This window comes from Dromaius novaehollandiae, chromosome 5 (genome assembly GCF_036370855.1).
Source record: "Dromaius novaehollandiae isolate bDroNov1 chromosome 5, bDroNov1.hap1, whole genome shotgun sequence".
Taxonomy (NCBI): domain Eukaryota; kingdom Metazoa; phylum Chordata; class Aves; order Casuariiformes; family Dromaiidae; genus Dromaius; species Dromaius novaehollandiae.
The window spans coordinates 6,431,955-6,450,108 of record NC_088102.1 but is presented as its reverse complement, the minus strand read 5'-3'; the positions used below and the strand labels follow the sequence as shown (position 1 = coordinate 6,450,108).

The window sequence follows — 18,154 nt, the reverse complement described above, 5'->3', positions numbered from 1 at the left end:
CTCCCTTCCCGGAGTGGGCCAGCGCAGGCGGGGCGGGACTCCGGGGGAGGAGCCACAGGTGCGTGGTGACGTCAGGTCGCTCGGCACGCACACGCTCGTTGACTCGCCAAGGGTGCGCGGCGGGAACCGTGAATTGCGGCGCCCGGCTAGCTCAGTCGGTAGAGCATGGGACTCTTAATCCCAGGGTCGTGGGTTCGAGCCCCACGTTGGGCGTGAGTGTTTTTGCCCTAGCTGCCCAGAGGGCTTCGCCCCGGTAAATCCGGGGGCCTCCCTGCCCTTTTCGCCTGCCGGTGTGCGAGGTGGCCGCTCAGACGGCTCCCACCGGGGCCCCGCTACGTGATCCCCTCATCCGCCTGCACCCCAGTGCTCTTCTGCACCTTTTTTGCAGAGGCTGTTTTGGGGAAAGGCCTGGCCTGGAGACCCATGAATCCGCCCGGGAACCGGGCTGCTGGGGCACCTCCAGCACCACCCAGGAGCTCGTTTCACCCCTGCTGCGGCAGGATTGGAGCAGGCCAAGTAGCTTGGAAAGCGAGCGTGTCCGGTGCGGTCAAACCGTACAGAAGTCTGGCAGCGATCGTAATAAATGCTGTATTACTTGGAAAGTGGATTTGGGGGATGCTGTTAAAGTCAGTCCTGCGAGAGAGCGGTGCTGGACGCTCCCACGGCTCCACAAACTCAGCACAGACACACAGCGGCCAGTGATGGGCCGTGCTGGGGAATATTTCGAGACATTTATACCAAAAGAATATACTGTCAAGTACCTCTGTACATTAAATCTTTTGGGTAAGGGGTCTGTAGGGTTTAAGAGACTGTGCTTGGGAATATTTTGAAACATTTATGCCAAAAAAAGTACTGCCAAATACCACTGCAGATTAAGAGGACCAGCAGGGCAATCGCTCCATGGCCTCGGCCAACAGCGCTCCCAGCTTTGAAGTCTTTCCAACCTTGCCCAGGTCCTTCAAGCAACCAACTGCCCCCAAATCTCACCTGACCCAACCTCCCATCGCAGACCGGATCTCTCCCACCAGCCCAACGAGCCCTGCTTCTCTTTCCAGGCCTCTCTCTTCTCCTCAGACCTACGCACAGGTGCCAAAATACACGATCCAAGAGACGTCGGATGGGGATGGTACAGTTCTTGGGTGCCAGATGCTCTGCTGAGCAGGATCCTCGCCCACCGCTCAGCCTCATCCGGCTGCAGCAGCCCAGGTTCGGGGTCAGCTCCCGCTCAGGAGGCCCCGTCACCTCCTCACCGCAGTCAAAGTGACTTGCCTCTAGTTATTTGCTTGGCTAAAGCAAAGCATCCAGTCAAGATCTGAGAATTTCAGAGAAAAAAACTCCATTTACTCTAGCAGTTTATTTCCATTACTGTCTTCCCTGCTAAAACATTTGAGTACCACTCCGAATTTTTCTGCCCTGAGGATCCATGGATTCCTGTCACATCAAGGAGGGAAGAACCATAACATTTATGCTGAAAAAAAAAGAGCTAAATCCTTCTCTATATGATAAAACATTTAAGTTGTGATCTCTAAGGGCTGTACAGGGCTGGTAGTTCTGAAAAGTGGAGAACAGTCTTTCCTGACCCCTTCAGTGACATAAAAATCCTGTTTCTATCCTTAGTGGGTCATGGGACTCTGGTTTTAAACTTGCTGGTAACATAGAACTTAAAATTTCTAGTTGTGCTGTTTGAAGCAGCAGTTGGAGTTGTTCACTGATGCAGAAATGCTACAAGAGAAAAGTGGAGTGGGCAGAACGAAGATGAGGTGGCAGCGTATGCAGGGTTTGCGAAGCTCCTTGGGACGTGCACGCACAGCAGGTACAGAAATACCACTGAATACATTCACCGAGGAAAGAGAATGAGTCTGAATATTCTGAATTTCTTTGACTTCGGTCTGCTGCAGTTCAGGCAAATTGAATCATTGTAACTCCACAAACACACACTGTGTAGGAATCTCATTTTCCCTGCATGTGCTTTGCACTGAGAACTATTTACTGACATGAGTAACCCTCACCAGCTCCGCAGCACTAGGGCTGATGGCAAACTTTGCCTTCAGGAGCAAGCCTTGATAGGCTCTGGGTTAATTCTCACAGAGCCAAGACAGAATGTATGTCATGAAGCTGCATCCCAATTATTCACATTATAAACGAAAACGAGCAACAGAACTTGGGCCTGAATGTTGTCTATCCAGATGTAAGGATGGCTTGTGCACCCTGCAATGAAATAGCTTCTTTTTAGCAAGTCTGTGATCGTATCACAGACTGGGAACAAGTTAAGAACAGGGATGTAGCACACTGGTCTCTAAAAACTGTATTCTTACTCATGTGCTTTTCTAAAGCATAAGTGTTACAATGATATGTACTTTCTGAAGTGACCCAGGAAAAGGCTGATATCCCAAGCACTTGCCAAAGACCGCTCCAGACTGTTCAACCCTCACGCGCTAAGTATTAGGCTCATTAGTTCCTCCCTCATTCAGCCCTCTAACGAGAGGCAGACCTCACTCACAGCTCGTCTCGCCAGAAGTAGGTGGATTCCCGAGGCTGCTGCCCAGCCCCTGGGTGCCTTGGGAGGAGGCTCATGGCGCGGTACTGCAGCAGAGCAGCGTACTGCACAGCAGGGCCCTGCGGGGAGGGACACTCCGACTCCTGCACGCAACACAGTAGTCTTCGGTCCTGCTGTAGGGGAGATAAAAAGGGTTTGGTGTTTGGTAAAGGACAACACGATAAAGTGCAGTTTGAGCGAAGGCCCTGAACACACAGAGGAACAAGGGGAATGCTGGTGTTTGAGGAATCCACTGGTGACATCCTCAAGGATACTAGACCACTAAAGGATCACAGGCTTAGAGAAGCCGAGCTTAAGTGAGTTGCAACAGGCTGTGTGAGTGGCATCAGCAATGGTCAAGAATGACATAAGGAGATAGAGAGCAAAGGCAAGGAAGAACAGAATAACCCTCAGACTTAAAAAAGTGCTAAACACCAGACACAATGGGCATACACCTATCTCCAGTGTTTAATCCATTTTCCCAAGTCCAGGCTAGGGCCTGACAGAGAGATCATAGCCTATGCTGAGGAACCTGTTTCTATATCACACCATACCATTGGTGTCCTCGAGCTGCCGCGAGAAAGTCTTGTAGGTGGTAATCACAATCTGTGCAAAAGGTTTCATCTGGAAACCCAGAGAGCATTTGGACTGCATCAGCGCAGAGGCGGCACTGGCCAGGCCCAGCGTGCTTTGAGGCATGAGATAGGATCACTAAAAGAGCAAACTCATCCACGGATTATAAAATATCATAAATCATTAACAACTGCTCACAACTATGGTTGTTTATTTTTCTGTGCTTCCTGTGTAACAGCAAAGCACCTGATTTGAAGCTAACATACTAGGAAGAAGACAATTAAAAAATGTATCTGTCAACACCACTGGAGAGAAATCCTCTGTGTTAATGCTATCAGGCCACTGCAACCAATTGGCAAAATCTCAGGTATGACAGAGTACAACACTTTAAGCAGTGACTCCTGGTTTTTATTTTAAAACATTAAGAAAAAAAAAAGGAGCATCTACTACCATTTGTCAGCTAACACCCCATGCAAAGGTAAAGCATTTATGAAAGGGAATGACAAATGTGAGCAGCTTATTTAAATGCTACAGCACGCTGCCAGAGTTAAGCTTCACCACAAGAATCTTTCTTTAAATATATGCTTAACTTCTAAAACTGTCTTTTAGGATCCACAGCAGTTAGCAGACAGCATGGGAAAACTGACCATAAAAGGCATGACCTATCAGATTCCACCCCCCAATAATTTTATATATAAACAATTTTAATATATAACTTCTATATACTCCCCCCCAAAGTTTGAGCTAAGTAATACCTCCTCGGGCAGGATTTCAACCTCAGTAACAAGCAGGCAACAGCAGGGTCACCACTTGTTCAGTAAGTTAGGCACATTGGCGGCAAGTTTAGAGGCCTTCTGAGGCCAGTGGAAATGCCTGTCCCAAGAAGCGATGTTGCTGAGATGCACTGGCACTGTCTCAGGATCCACTGGAAACCACTGTTGTGCAAGTAATTATTTAAGGCAGTATTATGGAAGGACAGTGAGAATCATGACAAACCAAAATAGCAGCTCTAGCAGAAGAATTTAAGTGTATATGTGTTTTCCCACGCAACTGTTCCTTTTCCTTCGATATGTAAGGTTACAGCATTGCTAAGAGCCTTAATTAGCCCACAGTTCCTAATTATAGTGTTAATATCCAAATGTACACTTTTTTTCTTAAATGGTGAACTCACCAGCTTTAAGAGTAATTAAAATGCAGTGCTGAACTCTACAAGCCTGCAACTGTTTCAGCATTCACACGGATATGCACGAAAAATAATTATGCTGCATCAGCAAAAGAAGGAAGCAGCCTCCTTAGCCCAGGAGCAGAGAACAACATACTCACTTGATTTCCTATTTAGAACATTAAGTGTTTTATTGCTTTTGGGCTCCAAATCAATAGTTGTCGCACAGTAACTGTCAGAGCTCTGATTTCCATTTTCATTTAACAGATAGTGCAGCAGGACAAAAATTTTAGTATTTTTGATGGGGGGAAGGAAGAGAAACAACTGACTTCCAAATGTGACATTTCAATAAAAGAGTCAAGTCCTCTTTGCACCCCTATTTATAATTCTTAGATGTTTGAATCCTTTCTTAGAGCAGAGATATGGGGAGAGTTGTTAGCTCAGCACTGTGCAACAATTTAAGGCAGAAAAGTCTTCTGCTACATCTCTGAAAACAGGACTCTGTCCAGGGAAAATACTGCCCCAGCATCTTTTGCTAAACAGCCCCAAACCACTTCCTAGAGGTTCTCACATGTGATCCAAATTACTTCATGGGTGAAATATTTTCTGCAGAGTTTGGCAGAAAAACATCCATAGGTGTTTCCTGCAGCAGACTGTCCTTCATCCTTCTAAGCATATTTAAAATAAAAATGTCTTAAAAACAAATTCTCTCAACAATGTAATTTACTGTACAGATAAATAATAAATCATAGGTAACAAGTCATGACTACATATAATTTCCTCAGAAGAGAACAAAATATCAAGTTATTTGCCAGAGTTAAGTTTCTAAACTATAACTGGATACAGTTCTAGAGTACAGTGTTATTACCTACCGCCATGCTCCCAAGAAACATCCACATAGGTCATTTTTACGTGTTACGCACAAACTACTTAATACAAAAAAAATTCCACTGAATATATATGTAATGGAAACAGACAAAGAGAACTCTTGTGTAGCATTTAGGTGATCATTTCTCAGTAGAAAAAGCCCTCTTCATCAGCGGTGGCGGTGCTTTTCCAACATCAAACATCATTTCCAGTGGAGGATTATTGAGACAGCACCAGTCAGGTATGCGGCCTGTTTGGCTGTAATACTCTTTGGACACAGAACGGCTCCCAAGTATGTCCTGAAGTGCTCCAAAAATGGCTCCTACGTTAGTGAAACAAATAATTTTGCATTAATTTGTTGAAACAAACTTTCTTCTAATTCTTCATATCAAGAATCTCAATTATTCTTTTTCAGCTCTGTCCCCCAAATTACAGCAATGAAAGGATAATATGCTGGATCTAGCCACTTTCTTTTTTTCATAGCATGGCTAGTACCAAATTGCTTCAACTTATACCCCTTGTATCTGAAAATGAAGATTCATCTAGTCTCCGCTGAGAAAGAAGTTGGCCAAGGCGACCTGCTTCTTATGACAAGCCTTTCATATCAATTTTGGTTTCAAGCACTCCAAACAAGTACCATCTTGTGATTAAGGAGACTTCCTCTCCCCCCAAAGGGTGTCACACAATACCTATAAGAAGTGGTTTATATAAGCTGTGAGAAGAGCCAGATGACAGCAGCTGACTAACACTGCTAGCAAACAAAAAAAGAAAAAAAAAAGTGTTAGGGACCTTGGTGCCTTGAAACCATCCTTGTTTGCTACTCCTAGAACTAGACTAGACTCACAGGGCTTTAAAACTTAAATTTGATAAATATTTATGTTTCGAAACATATGGAAACAAAATCCATCTTTACAGTCCAACTTAATTCCTCCTACGTACCAGATGGGCTCAACTATTAACTGAAAGATTACAAAAGCGAGAATTTCTGCCAACCTGAGAACCCCCAGAACAGAGTTGCAAGCAAAGCAAAGCCCCTCTTGACCACACACGTTCCCTGACACATCAGTATCGCATCCAAAATCCACTGTGGAGTAGCAGTATTTGCTACAGACACTTGGGAACAGCACATGGAGTGAACAACCTCTAGCATGGTCCTTAGCTAGCAGCTTCTCAGTCAGCAATTAAGCTTTCATCACTAAGCAGATCTTCCTATGCGCAGCAAGTCTCTGCTCTGGCTAATTATCTTACTGGTGCCACCGGATGGCAGTAACTGTGTATTGCACTTGCATGAACGACTCATCACACACACTGCTGGCTCAAATTGCAGGTCACCTGTTTAACGACTGGACAGGTTGTGGTGCCTTTCCACCCTCCAGATGTCCCTGAGGGAGTTTTACTCTGCAGAATTTCTTCCATGAGGGCATAACAATTCTACAGAGCTCAGATGCGACTTAACTTCAATAGTTCACCCAAATTTTACTGCTATGTATTCATTTCAAATCCCCCTTGGAAGGTTTGCTTTTCACTCGGTACCTTGGCTTAACAGTCATTTTTATTCTTACCTCCCAGCCATGCCACACAGTTGGGTTTGGCAGGTGGAGTGTGAATCCTGAAGGTCTTAGTGGCAAGTGCTTCTTTGTATTTTGGTTTCTCTACCAGGTATCTGATTTCAGCCATTAGCCTGTGCAGGAATCCTGGCAACATAGCAGTGCCACCAATAACTACCAAATTCTCCGCCAGCTGCTTCCTGGTGTCTATTGGGCACTAATGCAAAAGGGAATAAATAAAATCCTTTAACTGACGTTGCAGGTATAAGCATTCAAAGGTCTGTTAGAAATTCAGTTAGTCTTCCTATGCAGTTACATTGCTGTTCTCTCATACTTAACAGAAGCATATAACCTACATCAATTTTTATCCAGACTTCTCAAGAAAACTAGGCTTAAGGAACTGCCTAGCTGAGGCTTAGATGAGCATGCTGTGAGTCCCTGTAAACCCCTTTAGCTGAGACCGGTCAAGACAACAGAGGACAGATGTCAGTGACATTAATTCTCATGAGTTCTGGGAGAATATGTGATGGAAGAAAGGGGCAAAAACTCAAGCAGTGCTCTCTGAGTGAAAGAAAAGTGCAACTTATGAGCTTGACTCTTTTTATCTGCATGTAGTCTACATCGGAGAGAGATGTTACAAAACTCAATGGCAGAAAAATTTTCAGCTGGAGCTTGCCTTAGGCATCAGAGAATCCAACTATAAAACAGAAAGGCAGGAGAAAACCAGGCTTTGTTGATGTTGCCCCTCACAAGCAGATCTGTGCTATCCCTTCAAAAAAAACCCAAAATCCAGAATGCTGGGGTCCTCTTGTCCAGCAGAAGTAACTGGACACTATTTAACATCTGTCTTTGTTCTGGCCAAAGAAAGAGCGATGCAAGGTGAATACCCAGAGGTACAGAACTGAGGAGTCCAGGCACAGATCTTGTTAAACAGTTTGTTTTTGTAAGGAATTCTAATTAAAATGCCTGTCATGACATTCAAGTATATGGCCCTCAAGTAAATTATGTCTCAGCAAACTAATTTAAATGACATTAACAACTGCAGGAAATCAGCTTTAATTAATAAACATACACCACCACATAATGAAAATTTCCTTTCAGAGCAGTTTTATAACCCATTTTTCTCTCACTGTAATACAAAATGAAGTGTTTGTATATGCCAAGAAAAATTTCCAAAATGTATCTAAAATACTGCCTGTATAATAGAGCTGTCCAGACTAGTTTGATAATATCTTTGGTAAACAAGCAATCTGCAGGATACAGAAGTCTAATTCTAGGCGAAACACCTTGAAAAAAGAAGAATCATACTATCTAAGTCACTCTTGTTTAACCATTATAATTCCTGTAACGATATCAAGTATTAGCTACTCCTTCCTTGATCATTATGTATGTACAGATTCTCACCCCAAAATAAATGTAAGGTAGCTTATCACTTTTGCTGAGGGGTGAGTACTGCATTGCTTCTTTTCTTGACAGATAACTGTCCTCGATACATTGCAGTACACTAGAGAGTAAGAAAACAGTCAGAGATGTTTCCCAGAGCAGATGACACATGGTGGCTTGCTACCCCATAGCTCCAATCATGGAGCGGGACCTTAGGAGTCAAAGTATGCTATGATTTTTAAACCACAGCCTACACTCAGAGAGGTGTTACTCTACAAAAAGCCATTTGTAAGAGCAGGCTCTATAGGGCTGGAGGCATTTAAGCAGTTGTTTATAATATAAAGATACCTGAATGAGTGAATCTAAGATTAAAGTGGCAACAGATTTCTCTTCATTATCCTGTTCAAACAGTATTTCGACAACGGAGTCTCTGTTGAAAAGACAGAAAATGAGTGTTAATGAGAAGCAATGCTACATTACGAGTTAATAGCAGGGCTGGAAACAACTACAAACTTCCTGCTGCTGGCACATCACCACCTCTTCTGTCACACAATGCACCAGGCAGTGCCAAAGGGAGAAGGCACAGCCCCATTCACTCCACTAAACCTGTCTCATAATGCATTAATATGCCCTATATATCCCTGTCTTCCCCGCTCCTTTCAATCTGTTGGCTCTCATCGTCAACTGCGAGCTCTTTGGGGAAGCAGACACCTTTTATTGCAGGCTTGCACTGTGCCCAGCACAAAAGTTTAACTTAAGAGATGTAAATACTGTATCAAATGCAAATACTTCATTAAAATTCAATTTTAGGAAAAGTTATCATTCTCCTACCATGTAATATGCTGTTAGAGCTGAAAATATATTCCCCTAAAGGATAAATGTTTGGCTACAGTACTTCTAACCTGATAGAGCCAACTACATGCAGAATCTTTTCTCCATCTAACGGATAGTCCACATCCGGAGGCGGAGAAGGACGCTACAAATAAAAACATACATGCATTATTTTAAAAGCATAAAAGACTCCATGTACTTCAAAAGATTAAGATAAACTTTATTCTCCACCCACCTCAGCACTGCCATCAATGTTGAACTTCGCTGCTTGGATTTTCAGTCCACGCTGGAGATCACTCACAAAACAAGTGCGGACTTTATAAAAGAAAAGGAAGGGGTAGCAGAGAGACTTTGGTTGGATCCTTTTATCACCAGTACAGACAATAATTTAGAGATGAACACATATTTTAGGCCCTTCCTAGTGCAAGACATTATTAACTGAATGCAAACAAATGGTCTCTGCACCTTAGCACAGTTCAGATGCTATCTAGACCACGAGTTTAAATGAAGCTGACATAAAAATTATGCTAAGACAGGCAAGATTTCTTTCTCAGACAAGCTACATAAGATATAAAGTCAGTGGGACATTATCAGTCATATCCTTCAGTTACCACAAGGTGGCAGGGGTAGCATTCTGCTGTAAAACACACCGTTCCTGTCTCGCACCATGACTTCAAATGAGACACTGCTCATTTTTTCAAACAATCTATAATCAGGTAACATTTTTCATAGTGCAAGTCTTCAGTCTTAAAACTCCAGAGAGGGCTTTTCTCCATGCAACACTGACAGAGCACAATTTCATTTGCATCCCAGCTGTGAAATTTATTTCTGCCAGATACAGATAAATAAGCATATAATGAGTATCTTCTTCATAAATTGCTGTCACAAAGAAACAACGCTTCAACACATAGGCAATCATAATTTCAAACATCAGTGTATTATATCTGGTTACAAAAGACTGCGTAAAACCCAGAACCAATTGGAAAACTGTGTCTGAGTCCAGAAACTAGAAAAGCAACTTCCATTTGACAAAAAAAATCAGCCAAATTTAAGTTATTTTGCACTGCATTGATGGATTTCTTCATTTGGCCCAAGAGATACACACTGTATTATGTTCTATGATTATATATTCTTAGCTCTGTTGCACACGAAACATCACGTAGGAGTTCTTTTAAGTTCTGCATAAAGATATACCCTATTTTTTCTAGTGTAAATGTAGTCCTTGACTCATATTGTCTACCTGATGAACATACCAAATCTTTTTTTATGCATACGTGGAATTTCTGTGAAATTGACTTTAAAGCAAACTGAGCCTTCCTAGTAAATTTATACACAAAATTAACTTTAAAATTTCTTATGTCATGATGCAAGATTGCTTTAATTCTGCATCTGCAACCAAAACATATCCATGATAGAAGATCTAATTTTTGAAAACTGCTAACTCCCATACAGAGCACATACTGTACACATTTATAAACAGCAAACAAAATATCAGTAGTTAAAAAAATGGAACACAAAGTTAACCTGGCCTGCCAATCAAAAGATATATATAATAGTTTAACAGTCTTACTGCATTAATCCACAGAATGTATCTATGAGCTATACCTTGACAATGCTAAAGCTAAACCTGAAAGGAATTCAACATGGCTTTGTGTTTGCTTTCAAGTTCTTCTGATAAGTAACAAATACGAATAAACAGAGAAGATAAAATAAATTCCTAAATGTGAAGCATCGCACACTTGCTATTAACATATTCTCCTCTATAGCATAATTCAATAAACTAAGGTTTCCCAAAGTAGAAAATTTTACCTTTTATATCCTCGACTATGTCTTCTGGAACTGAGCCTGCAATAAAATATAACTCAGAACAAAAGCATCTTAAGTAGAAAGAAAATTCAAGAACCAAACTAACTTTGAATTACATTCAATGCCAAAATATTAAACTTTCATTTTGACAGCAACTTTCAAAGATTTATAAGAAAGAAGGAATATTGAAAAAAGAAATAAAGAATTTGTCCTCTCTCCAAACAGACTGAACAATTACTAAAGAACTTTTATCAGTACTTTCAAATGTACTGTTATGAGTGGCTTGTCATAAAAATAATATAATTATTTAATTTAATATAGATAAAGGAAATATGTAAGTGTTGAAGAAATACAGAACTCATTTTATTCACTGCTAGAATGAACCCACTCTCCCCAGTCCAAGTTCTGAGCCCTTATGCAACATCAAAAAGACCTTACCCATCACAGACGGAAGGCTTTGTCCTTTGGCTAATCCTGTATCAACTGTGCATTGCTCCAACAGCTGATATTCCAGCTCCCTAAAGCATTGCAAATTAAGTTAGTTAAAGACAGCTATCAGCTCATGCTCACTATACTGATGGGATAATATTTATTCCCTTCAGTTACATTATTTTAAATATAGTCTGAAGTAGATCTGATTTTCACAGCTTTTACCACATCAGCAAAAGCCAAACTCTGCTAATTTAAAAAACGCTATACTATCACAGCAACAGTTATGATTTAAGGCATGTTCAATAGGAATCTTCGGTCAATAGTCGAAGATTAACTTTCACAACTCACCCAACAGTTACCTTGGATGTGTAACTGTTAACTTACCTGTGGATAGCCCTTCCTCCCAAAGGAAGGGCACCCCAGCAGCTCAGAATTGGGATTCCCTCATATATCTTCAGGAAGCTCAGGAAATCCTCCTTTTTTATAAAGATTTCCAGTCTAAAGTCATTGGAACTAGAAGCTTTTTCTCCTCAACTTTTTCTAACATTAGCTAGTGTAAACTCTTTATAACTACTTTCCTCCAAAACTAATTTATAGTATATAGAGTTACTAACCATTTAAGAGTCCCATACCACCTTTCCCAAGTTTTAAGGGAATACAAGCTTAGCAAGTCAGTTATGAAGAAATTCCCCAAATCATGACACATTACAGCCAAAACGTGGATTGATTCGTTTGTTCCTATTGCTTTTATATCACACTTAAAGTCAATAAAGTAGCAGCTTGTCATAATAGCCTTAGTGTCAAAATTTTTGGTTCTGTATTATTAAAGGATACAGGCAGCACCAAGCCTTCTGCATATCCACAGTCCAACACCATGGCAGAATTGATCCCAAGTGTCAGGAGAGACATTAGATGACTTGGAGCAAACAAAACAGAAGGTACCTATATGGAAACCCACAGAACAATTGAAGGGGCAGACAACCCACCCAAAAATCAGCAACGTTTTCCCAAAATGCCATATTAAAAGCAAAATCCAAATAACTGTATATTGAGGTATCCATTTTTAATTCAAGATTTAAAGTACTGTAGTAATGAACAAAATACAACAAGATAGTAAAATCTACGCTCATCTTATTCATGGTACATACCAGTTGCTTCAGTAATAATGAACCTTAAAACAGGTTTCTAAGAAAAGGAAATATTCGTTATAGAATTCACCTTAAGTCAAAGTAATTTGAAAAGAAATTAAAGAAACTAAATTTTGGCTACTTGGAAAGTACTGTAAAGATTTTAAGACGCGAATAAAGGTGATATAAAACCCATGAAAGTGTGCCCTATAAGGACACACACAACCTCAGGAAAGATCAAGACTGGTTGTTTAAAACACCTTACCCAAAGCAATGTCAAAACTCAAACCATGATTATGTGCAAACTACCCCCTCCTCCCAGAACTTCATAAATCATCTTTTCTTGATAGTGACAGTTCCTTTACTGATTATCACACCTTGAAGTATCAATTAAATGAGCAATTTCATTAAAGCCTGCATTCAAGGGCAACATTACTGATACCTTGCTCAGAGACAGAAGTTATAATATTGACCTTGTTTTAAAATGCCATTGTTACTCTTTGCATCAAATGGAAATCTTACCACGTGAAAGTGGGCTTCACTTCAGTATCAACTGGCTTGGTAACAAGCTACAAAGCCTCACCATCAAAACATGACTCTCCTAGTCATGAGTCACCTTAGACAACTGATTTTGCATGGGAGTGCTTTATCTGTGACCTTTATTTTTTATTTTTTGGAAGGGGATGAAAAAAATATATATACCACTCAAATCTTTCAGTGACTTCAAGGCATCAGAATATGATACGTATAGTAGGGAAGAATTATGCAGAAGCTTAAGATTAGTTTTTAAATTGGGTCCTGGAAGCACAGTGGAGAAGTAATGCAGAGAAGCTAGTTTCACTGCTTTTTATAGAAAAACCTTAACCTCTGCTCCATCTGAACTGAAAAATTATGGAATCACCTTCCAAAATACTTTCCATTAGAACTAAGCAAGAATTAGTTTCAGACTTTTCCTGAATCTATCAAAAAGACTGATTAAGCAGAGGAGATCATTAATTTCAGGTAAGTTCATATCTAAATGAGTACAGCCAGAGGTTAGATCACATGCTAGGCAAAGATATCGACTCTGGTATAAGTCATGAGGTTTGCTGACAGAGCAATAAAAAGTGTTTAAATATAAATTCTGGCTTCAGGCAGTGCTCAATGGAGATTATTGGATCTGTCTAGAATGGCATGATGGGAGCTACATTTTCCTACAAGCCACAGAAACCTTTGGGATTCTTGTTAGCAGCTGCTGTTTTGTGGCCTTACATATGAACGGCCAGAATGGAACAGAAAAGTGTCTTTTTTTTCATCACGAAGCCCTATTTCCCCCAGATAACCATCACCTTTTATTCATCTTCTTTACGCCTCTCTTATCCTGCTGGCATTATTTTCACTTCTTTATCCACATCTGGTAGTGATCTGAAGTAAAATTTCTATCATCAAGTGCTATGCCTAGCGCATACAATAGTTATATAAAAGGTGTACCTCAAAATGCTTGAAAAGGACCCTTGTGAGTGTGTCTCTGAAGTGTGACGGGCATAAGACAGACTCTATGATTACAACACGACGGTCTCTCGGATTCACCAGTAGATGTCTAAAAAAGACAGGATGTATAAAACAAAATTTGTAAGTTTATACACGTATTATGGGACCTACATTACTTTAACATTTCATTCCTCTAAAAAATCCTAATAATTTGCATTTAGATAGCATTTTCCATGGCAGATCTCAAAGTTTTTTCCCCACATAAACTAGATAACGCTTCCCAAAACAGAGCTAGGGGACTGTGTTACAGATAACAAGTTATAGAGCTTTTTGCCAGCAGACTGTAGTTCTGAACATTACACACTTCTAAACCAATACAAAGAAATGCAAAAGTAGTCACACATATGAGCCATTAATGGCTTGTCCAGTGTCATACAATATGTCCATAAAAGAGAAAGGAAGAGAAAACAGATGTGCTGATTTCAATGACAAAATGGTGATACGGGACAGAAACCCCCCGCCCCACACCTGAAGAACTGAGGCACAGAAATCAAATATTTGTTTCCCTGTCAAACATTGATTTTTACTGTGAAAAAATAAAGATCGGAAGCAAAGGGAGAAAAATCACCAAATCCAACTACATATTCATTATACGCTAATTATTAAAAATAAAACAAGATGTATTACACAAGCAAAAATGAACAGGTTTCTACAGCTTAAGGTCCCTCCTTCCAAAGCACAATCACATGCAGATCAAATTTTCCAATGATAAAAGATGAGCTTTGCATAGGCCCCATATACAGCCCTACCAAAATCAGTTCAACTCCTTACGTAATAATTTTTGTTAGCAAGTCCATTGTGCATGCCACAGTTTTTAAAAGACAATTTATTAAGATATGTTTTCATTTCGAGGGATCAACTGATGCTGCAGGGCACTAACTCTTTGTATATAATTGGAATCTCAGCAGCACTGAATTTCTTCAGCAAGAACACATCCAGGCAGCCACCTGCAAAATCGTGTTTCTGTTCTCTTACTCATCTAGAAAACAGTCTCCAGTCACACTGATAATACGCCTCAACATACTCAAAAAGAGCTGCAGAAGGCTTAAATAACAAACGCCGAAGTATCTCTTACCTGAAATACAGCATATGAATAAATTCCTTCAGATACGAATATAATTCTTCTGTATTAATATTATATTGAACGACTTTGATAGGCTGTAAAGAAAAAATATCCACAGTCAGTTTAAATACTAGACAACGATTATATATGAAAAAATGCTCACTTTTGTCTGATTTTCTCTATGCAATTAACAATGCGTCTCATAAACTCACAGTCTAACTAAACCCCATTTATTCATAACATATTCTAGGCAAAGAAATTCCTCAATAAATGCCCCAAACACAAGCTGCAGGCATGATCCACAGAATACCTATTAATAACAGTGCTGGCATAATCCTTACTTGTATCTAGTTATAATCTTTTAATAGGAGAAGTTATGAGATAACGAAAAATAGCTGATGATGGAAAAAAAACTGTCTCTGAAAATTCCTGTTATTCCCTAACATACCATACATAATAAAAGTAAAATAGTTTTGTAAAAAAAAAATGTTCAGTTTTACCTTAGGGACATCAGGTTTCTTTATTTCACTAGGAATAATACATCTTGGTCCTGTTTCTCCTGCAAAACCACACCTAGAAGAAAAAGTTGAAAACCTTACCATTCGAAGTCACTATTTAATATAGTAAGGTGGTGAATCATCAAACAGGAATTGTAAAGACGTGTTTGGCACATGACTTTTCCATGTAGCCATTTCCAATAAGAAAGATTTTACATCTTTTTATTGACTCCCTCTCAGATGCATTAAACAAAACAAGCTTTCTTCATTTTTATAAGGACTGTAATGCCCAACTCTGCTTGTCCCTCCTACTTTTCACCGAGTAAAAAATTTTCTATCTACAATCACCCGTTTACAAACCCTCATTACTGCTTTTCCAAAGAAATACCGTCCTGCTTCCTCCATGCTGGCCCACAGATTTTGGAAGAGCATAGGGTAAGCATAGGCAGGATTAAGTCATGATGCCCCTTTAAATCCTTAATTTCTGTGATGTTTATTTAGAAGAAACAAAACACAAAAACTCGATTACCAACATGCTAGTCCTGCCATCTATTTCACCGCTGACCAGCACTGTGTCATCTACTCCCAGCTGACAGCTTATCTTATACCTCGAAAAGCTTTCCTTTTTACAAGCATCCAGAGTGATTCAAGTCATTTCTGCTTCAAAATCACTGGTTACTTCTCCTCTCAAGCTTATCCTCATCCCATCAAAACACATGAGGGCTCTGCATCCAACTCCAATCCAATGTAATGCAAATGATAACTCCAAAACTAACTTTTCAGAAACCTACCTAGCTTTCCGTAAGGAGATTTTACCTTAAAGGTTGCAAGAACCAAGGACTGAAAAAAGCAAATTAAAAACACAAGAAATTTAAGATTCAATTTTAAGGAACTTGACATTTCCTCCACCTTCCCTCATTAAGTTCAAACACATCTGAGTAGAAAACTATAAAACTTCTGGAACTTGAGTACTTTTAACATAAAAGGTCAATTAATGCTTTCTTTTGGTGTTTGGCAACTGTCAACATGTTCCTTCATTTCAGAAAAAAAAAAATAAGTATAGACATAATTCAGAATATCTTTTTTTTTTTTTTTCCATTTAGTCTCCAAAATAAAGACTTACACGATTCTGGTTTGCATATGCAGCTGCCTCCACCTGTCACCCTAATAACTTGCAAACTTTTCAGTCATATTTGGATATAATTAATTTGCTATTTTTCCACAACAACTGCAAGTTGGAAACGACCCCAGCAGCATCCTGCAGGAGGGAAAGGCAGGTAACGCGCCGAAACACAGCCGCCGACGCGGGCCCGGCTCAGCCACAAGAGCGGCACCGATCTGAAGAAATGATTTTGCTGAAATATAACTTTTTTTTGTGTGCAGTCTCCCCAGACTGGCAGCTATTTCTCCAGGCAGACCACCGAAGCCCCGGGAGCGTCTCCTTCAGCAGGATTTTTAACCCTGGGCGCAGCTGCCGGTTGCTTAAATGAGGCCTCGCTCCGTGAGGGCAGGGCACACGCAGGACCTTAACGCTGAAATTTGGTATTTCTCACAGAAAAGAGTATTTTGGCAAGAAATAAAGCATAGATGGGGGGGCAGAAGTGTGGCTACGTTTTTGGCGTGAGACAGAAATCCCTAAGTACTGAACATTTTTGCTTCCACCTATAATATATAACTGGGAAAGAAAAAAGCTCGTATTTCGGCTTTATGAAAGAAACACAGGTGGGGCAAAACGAAACTCGTTGCTTTTTCCAGCGAAAACAACCGCCCGGCAGCAGGCCCGCCCCGCAGTCGCGACACGGCGAGGCCCTGTCGCGACAGCGGGGGGGGCGAGGCGGGGGCAGGAGGCGCGGCGCGGCGGCCACTCACTTGGTGAAGGCCTCGCCCAGGTCTACCACCACGGCCGTCTTCTCCCCGCCGCTGCCCAGGCCCTCGTACAGCGGCATCGCGGCGGCGGCGCCCGGCGCTCCCCCGGCGGCGCGACACGGCGCGACACGGCGCGGCCGGGCCTTCCTCGGCGCGGCGCGGCGCGGGCTGCCCCGCCGCTGCCTGCCGCCGCCGCCGCCCCGCCGCCGGCCCTGCCGCCGCCCGCCGCCGCCCCTCGGCGGCCCCCGCAGCCCCGCCGGGCGGCCCAGGGGGGCCCCGCGGCCCCGGCGGGCGCGGCGCGGCGCCGCTTTCCCTCGGCTCCGCTCCGGCGGCGGCGGCGGGCGCCCGCGGCGGGTCCTTCGGGCAGGCAAAACGGCCAGAAAAAGCAGCCGCCGAGTCCCCCCGCCACGGGCCAAAAAGATAAAATAAAATATAAATAAATAAAAGCGCTCGCAGTGCTTTTTGCAGCGGGTTTTGGTGTGAAATTCTGTAATTTCCTCACAGGCGCAGCGGCACGGCGAGGCCCTCTGCGGTGGCCTCCGTAACGTCCTCGTTTTGCCTCAAAACGCCCGGCGCCACGGGCGAAGCCGCCCGCACGCTGCGGTTTCCCTGTGCCAGACGGCCTTGCGCTGGGCCGCGGCCTGCTCCCGGGTGGGGAGACGAAGCCTTCTTCAACCCCCCCCCCCCCCAAAAAAACAACGTTTTCCCAAAAAACAGCCCCATCCCTGCCTTGCCCCCGGTTCCGACGTGGCCCCGCGAACACGCGTGGCGGTGCGAGCGGCCCTGCCGCCAGGCAGCGGCGATGGGGGCGGCAGGAGAGGATGAAGCCGGCAGTGCTCCCCAACGCCATCGTGAAACCAAAGCGGAGTTTCATCACCCGCTTTCCAGCTTTCTGGCACTAGCAGTCGCCGTCCGTTTCTTCCCTTGGGCACTG

The 18,154-nt window shown here is 42.2% G+C and overlaps 1 protein-coding gene and 1 non-coding gene across 2 annotated transcripts; one reads left to right on the top strand and one right to left on the bottom strand.

The window, feature by feature from the left end:
- Positions 1 to 140: 140 nt before the first annotated feature.
- Positions 141 to 213, top strand: TRNAK-CUU (transfer RNA lysine (anticodon CUU)). Its single transcript has one exon. It is a non-coding gene; the product is annotated as a tRNA-Lys (tRNA).
- Positions 214 to 4,976: 4,763 nt separating this feature from the next.
- Positions 4,977 to 17,390, bottom strand: ACTR10 (actin related protein 10). The gene is made up of 13 exons (XM_026100033.2): positions 17,224 to 17,390; positions 15,358 to 15,430; positions 14,870 to 14,952; positions 13,735 to 13,843; positions 11,972 to 12,079; positions 11,522 to 11,589; positions 11,144 to 11,223; positions 10,709 to 10,744; positions 9,135 to 9,214; positions 8,971 to 9,044; positions 8,417 to 8,498; positions 6,701 to 6,902; positions 4,977 to 5,460 (listed from the first exon to the last, which is right to left on the bottom strand). Exons 1-13 carry the CDS (start codon positions 17,298 to 17,300, stop codon positions 5,279 to 5,281), a joined length of 1,254 nt encoding a protein of 417 aa, XP_025955818.2. The 5' UTR covers positions 17,301 to 17,390; the 3' UTR covers positions 4,977 to 5,278.
- Positions 17,391 to 18,154: the final 764 nt, after the last annotated feature.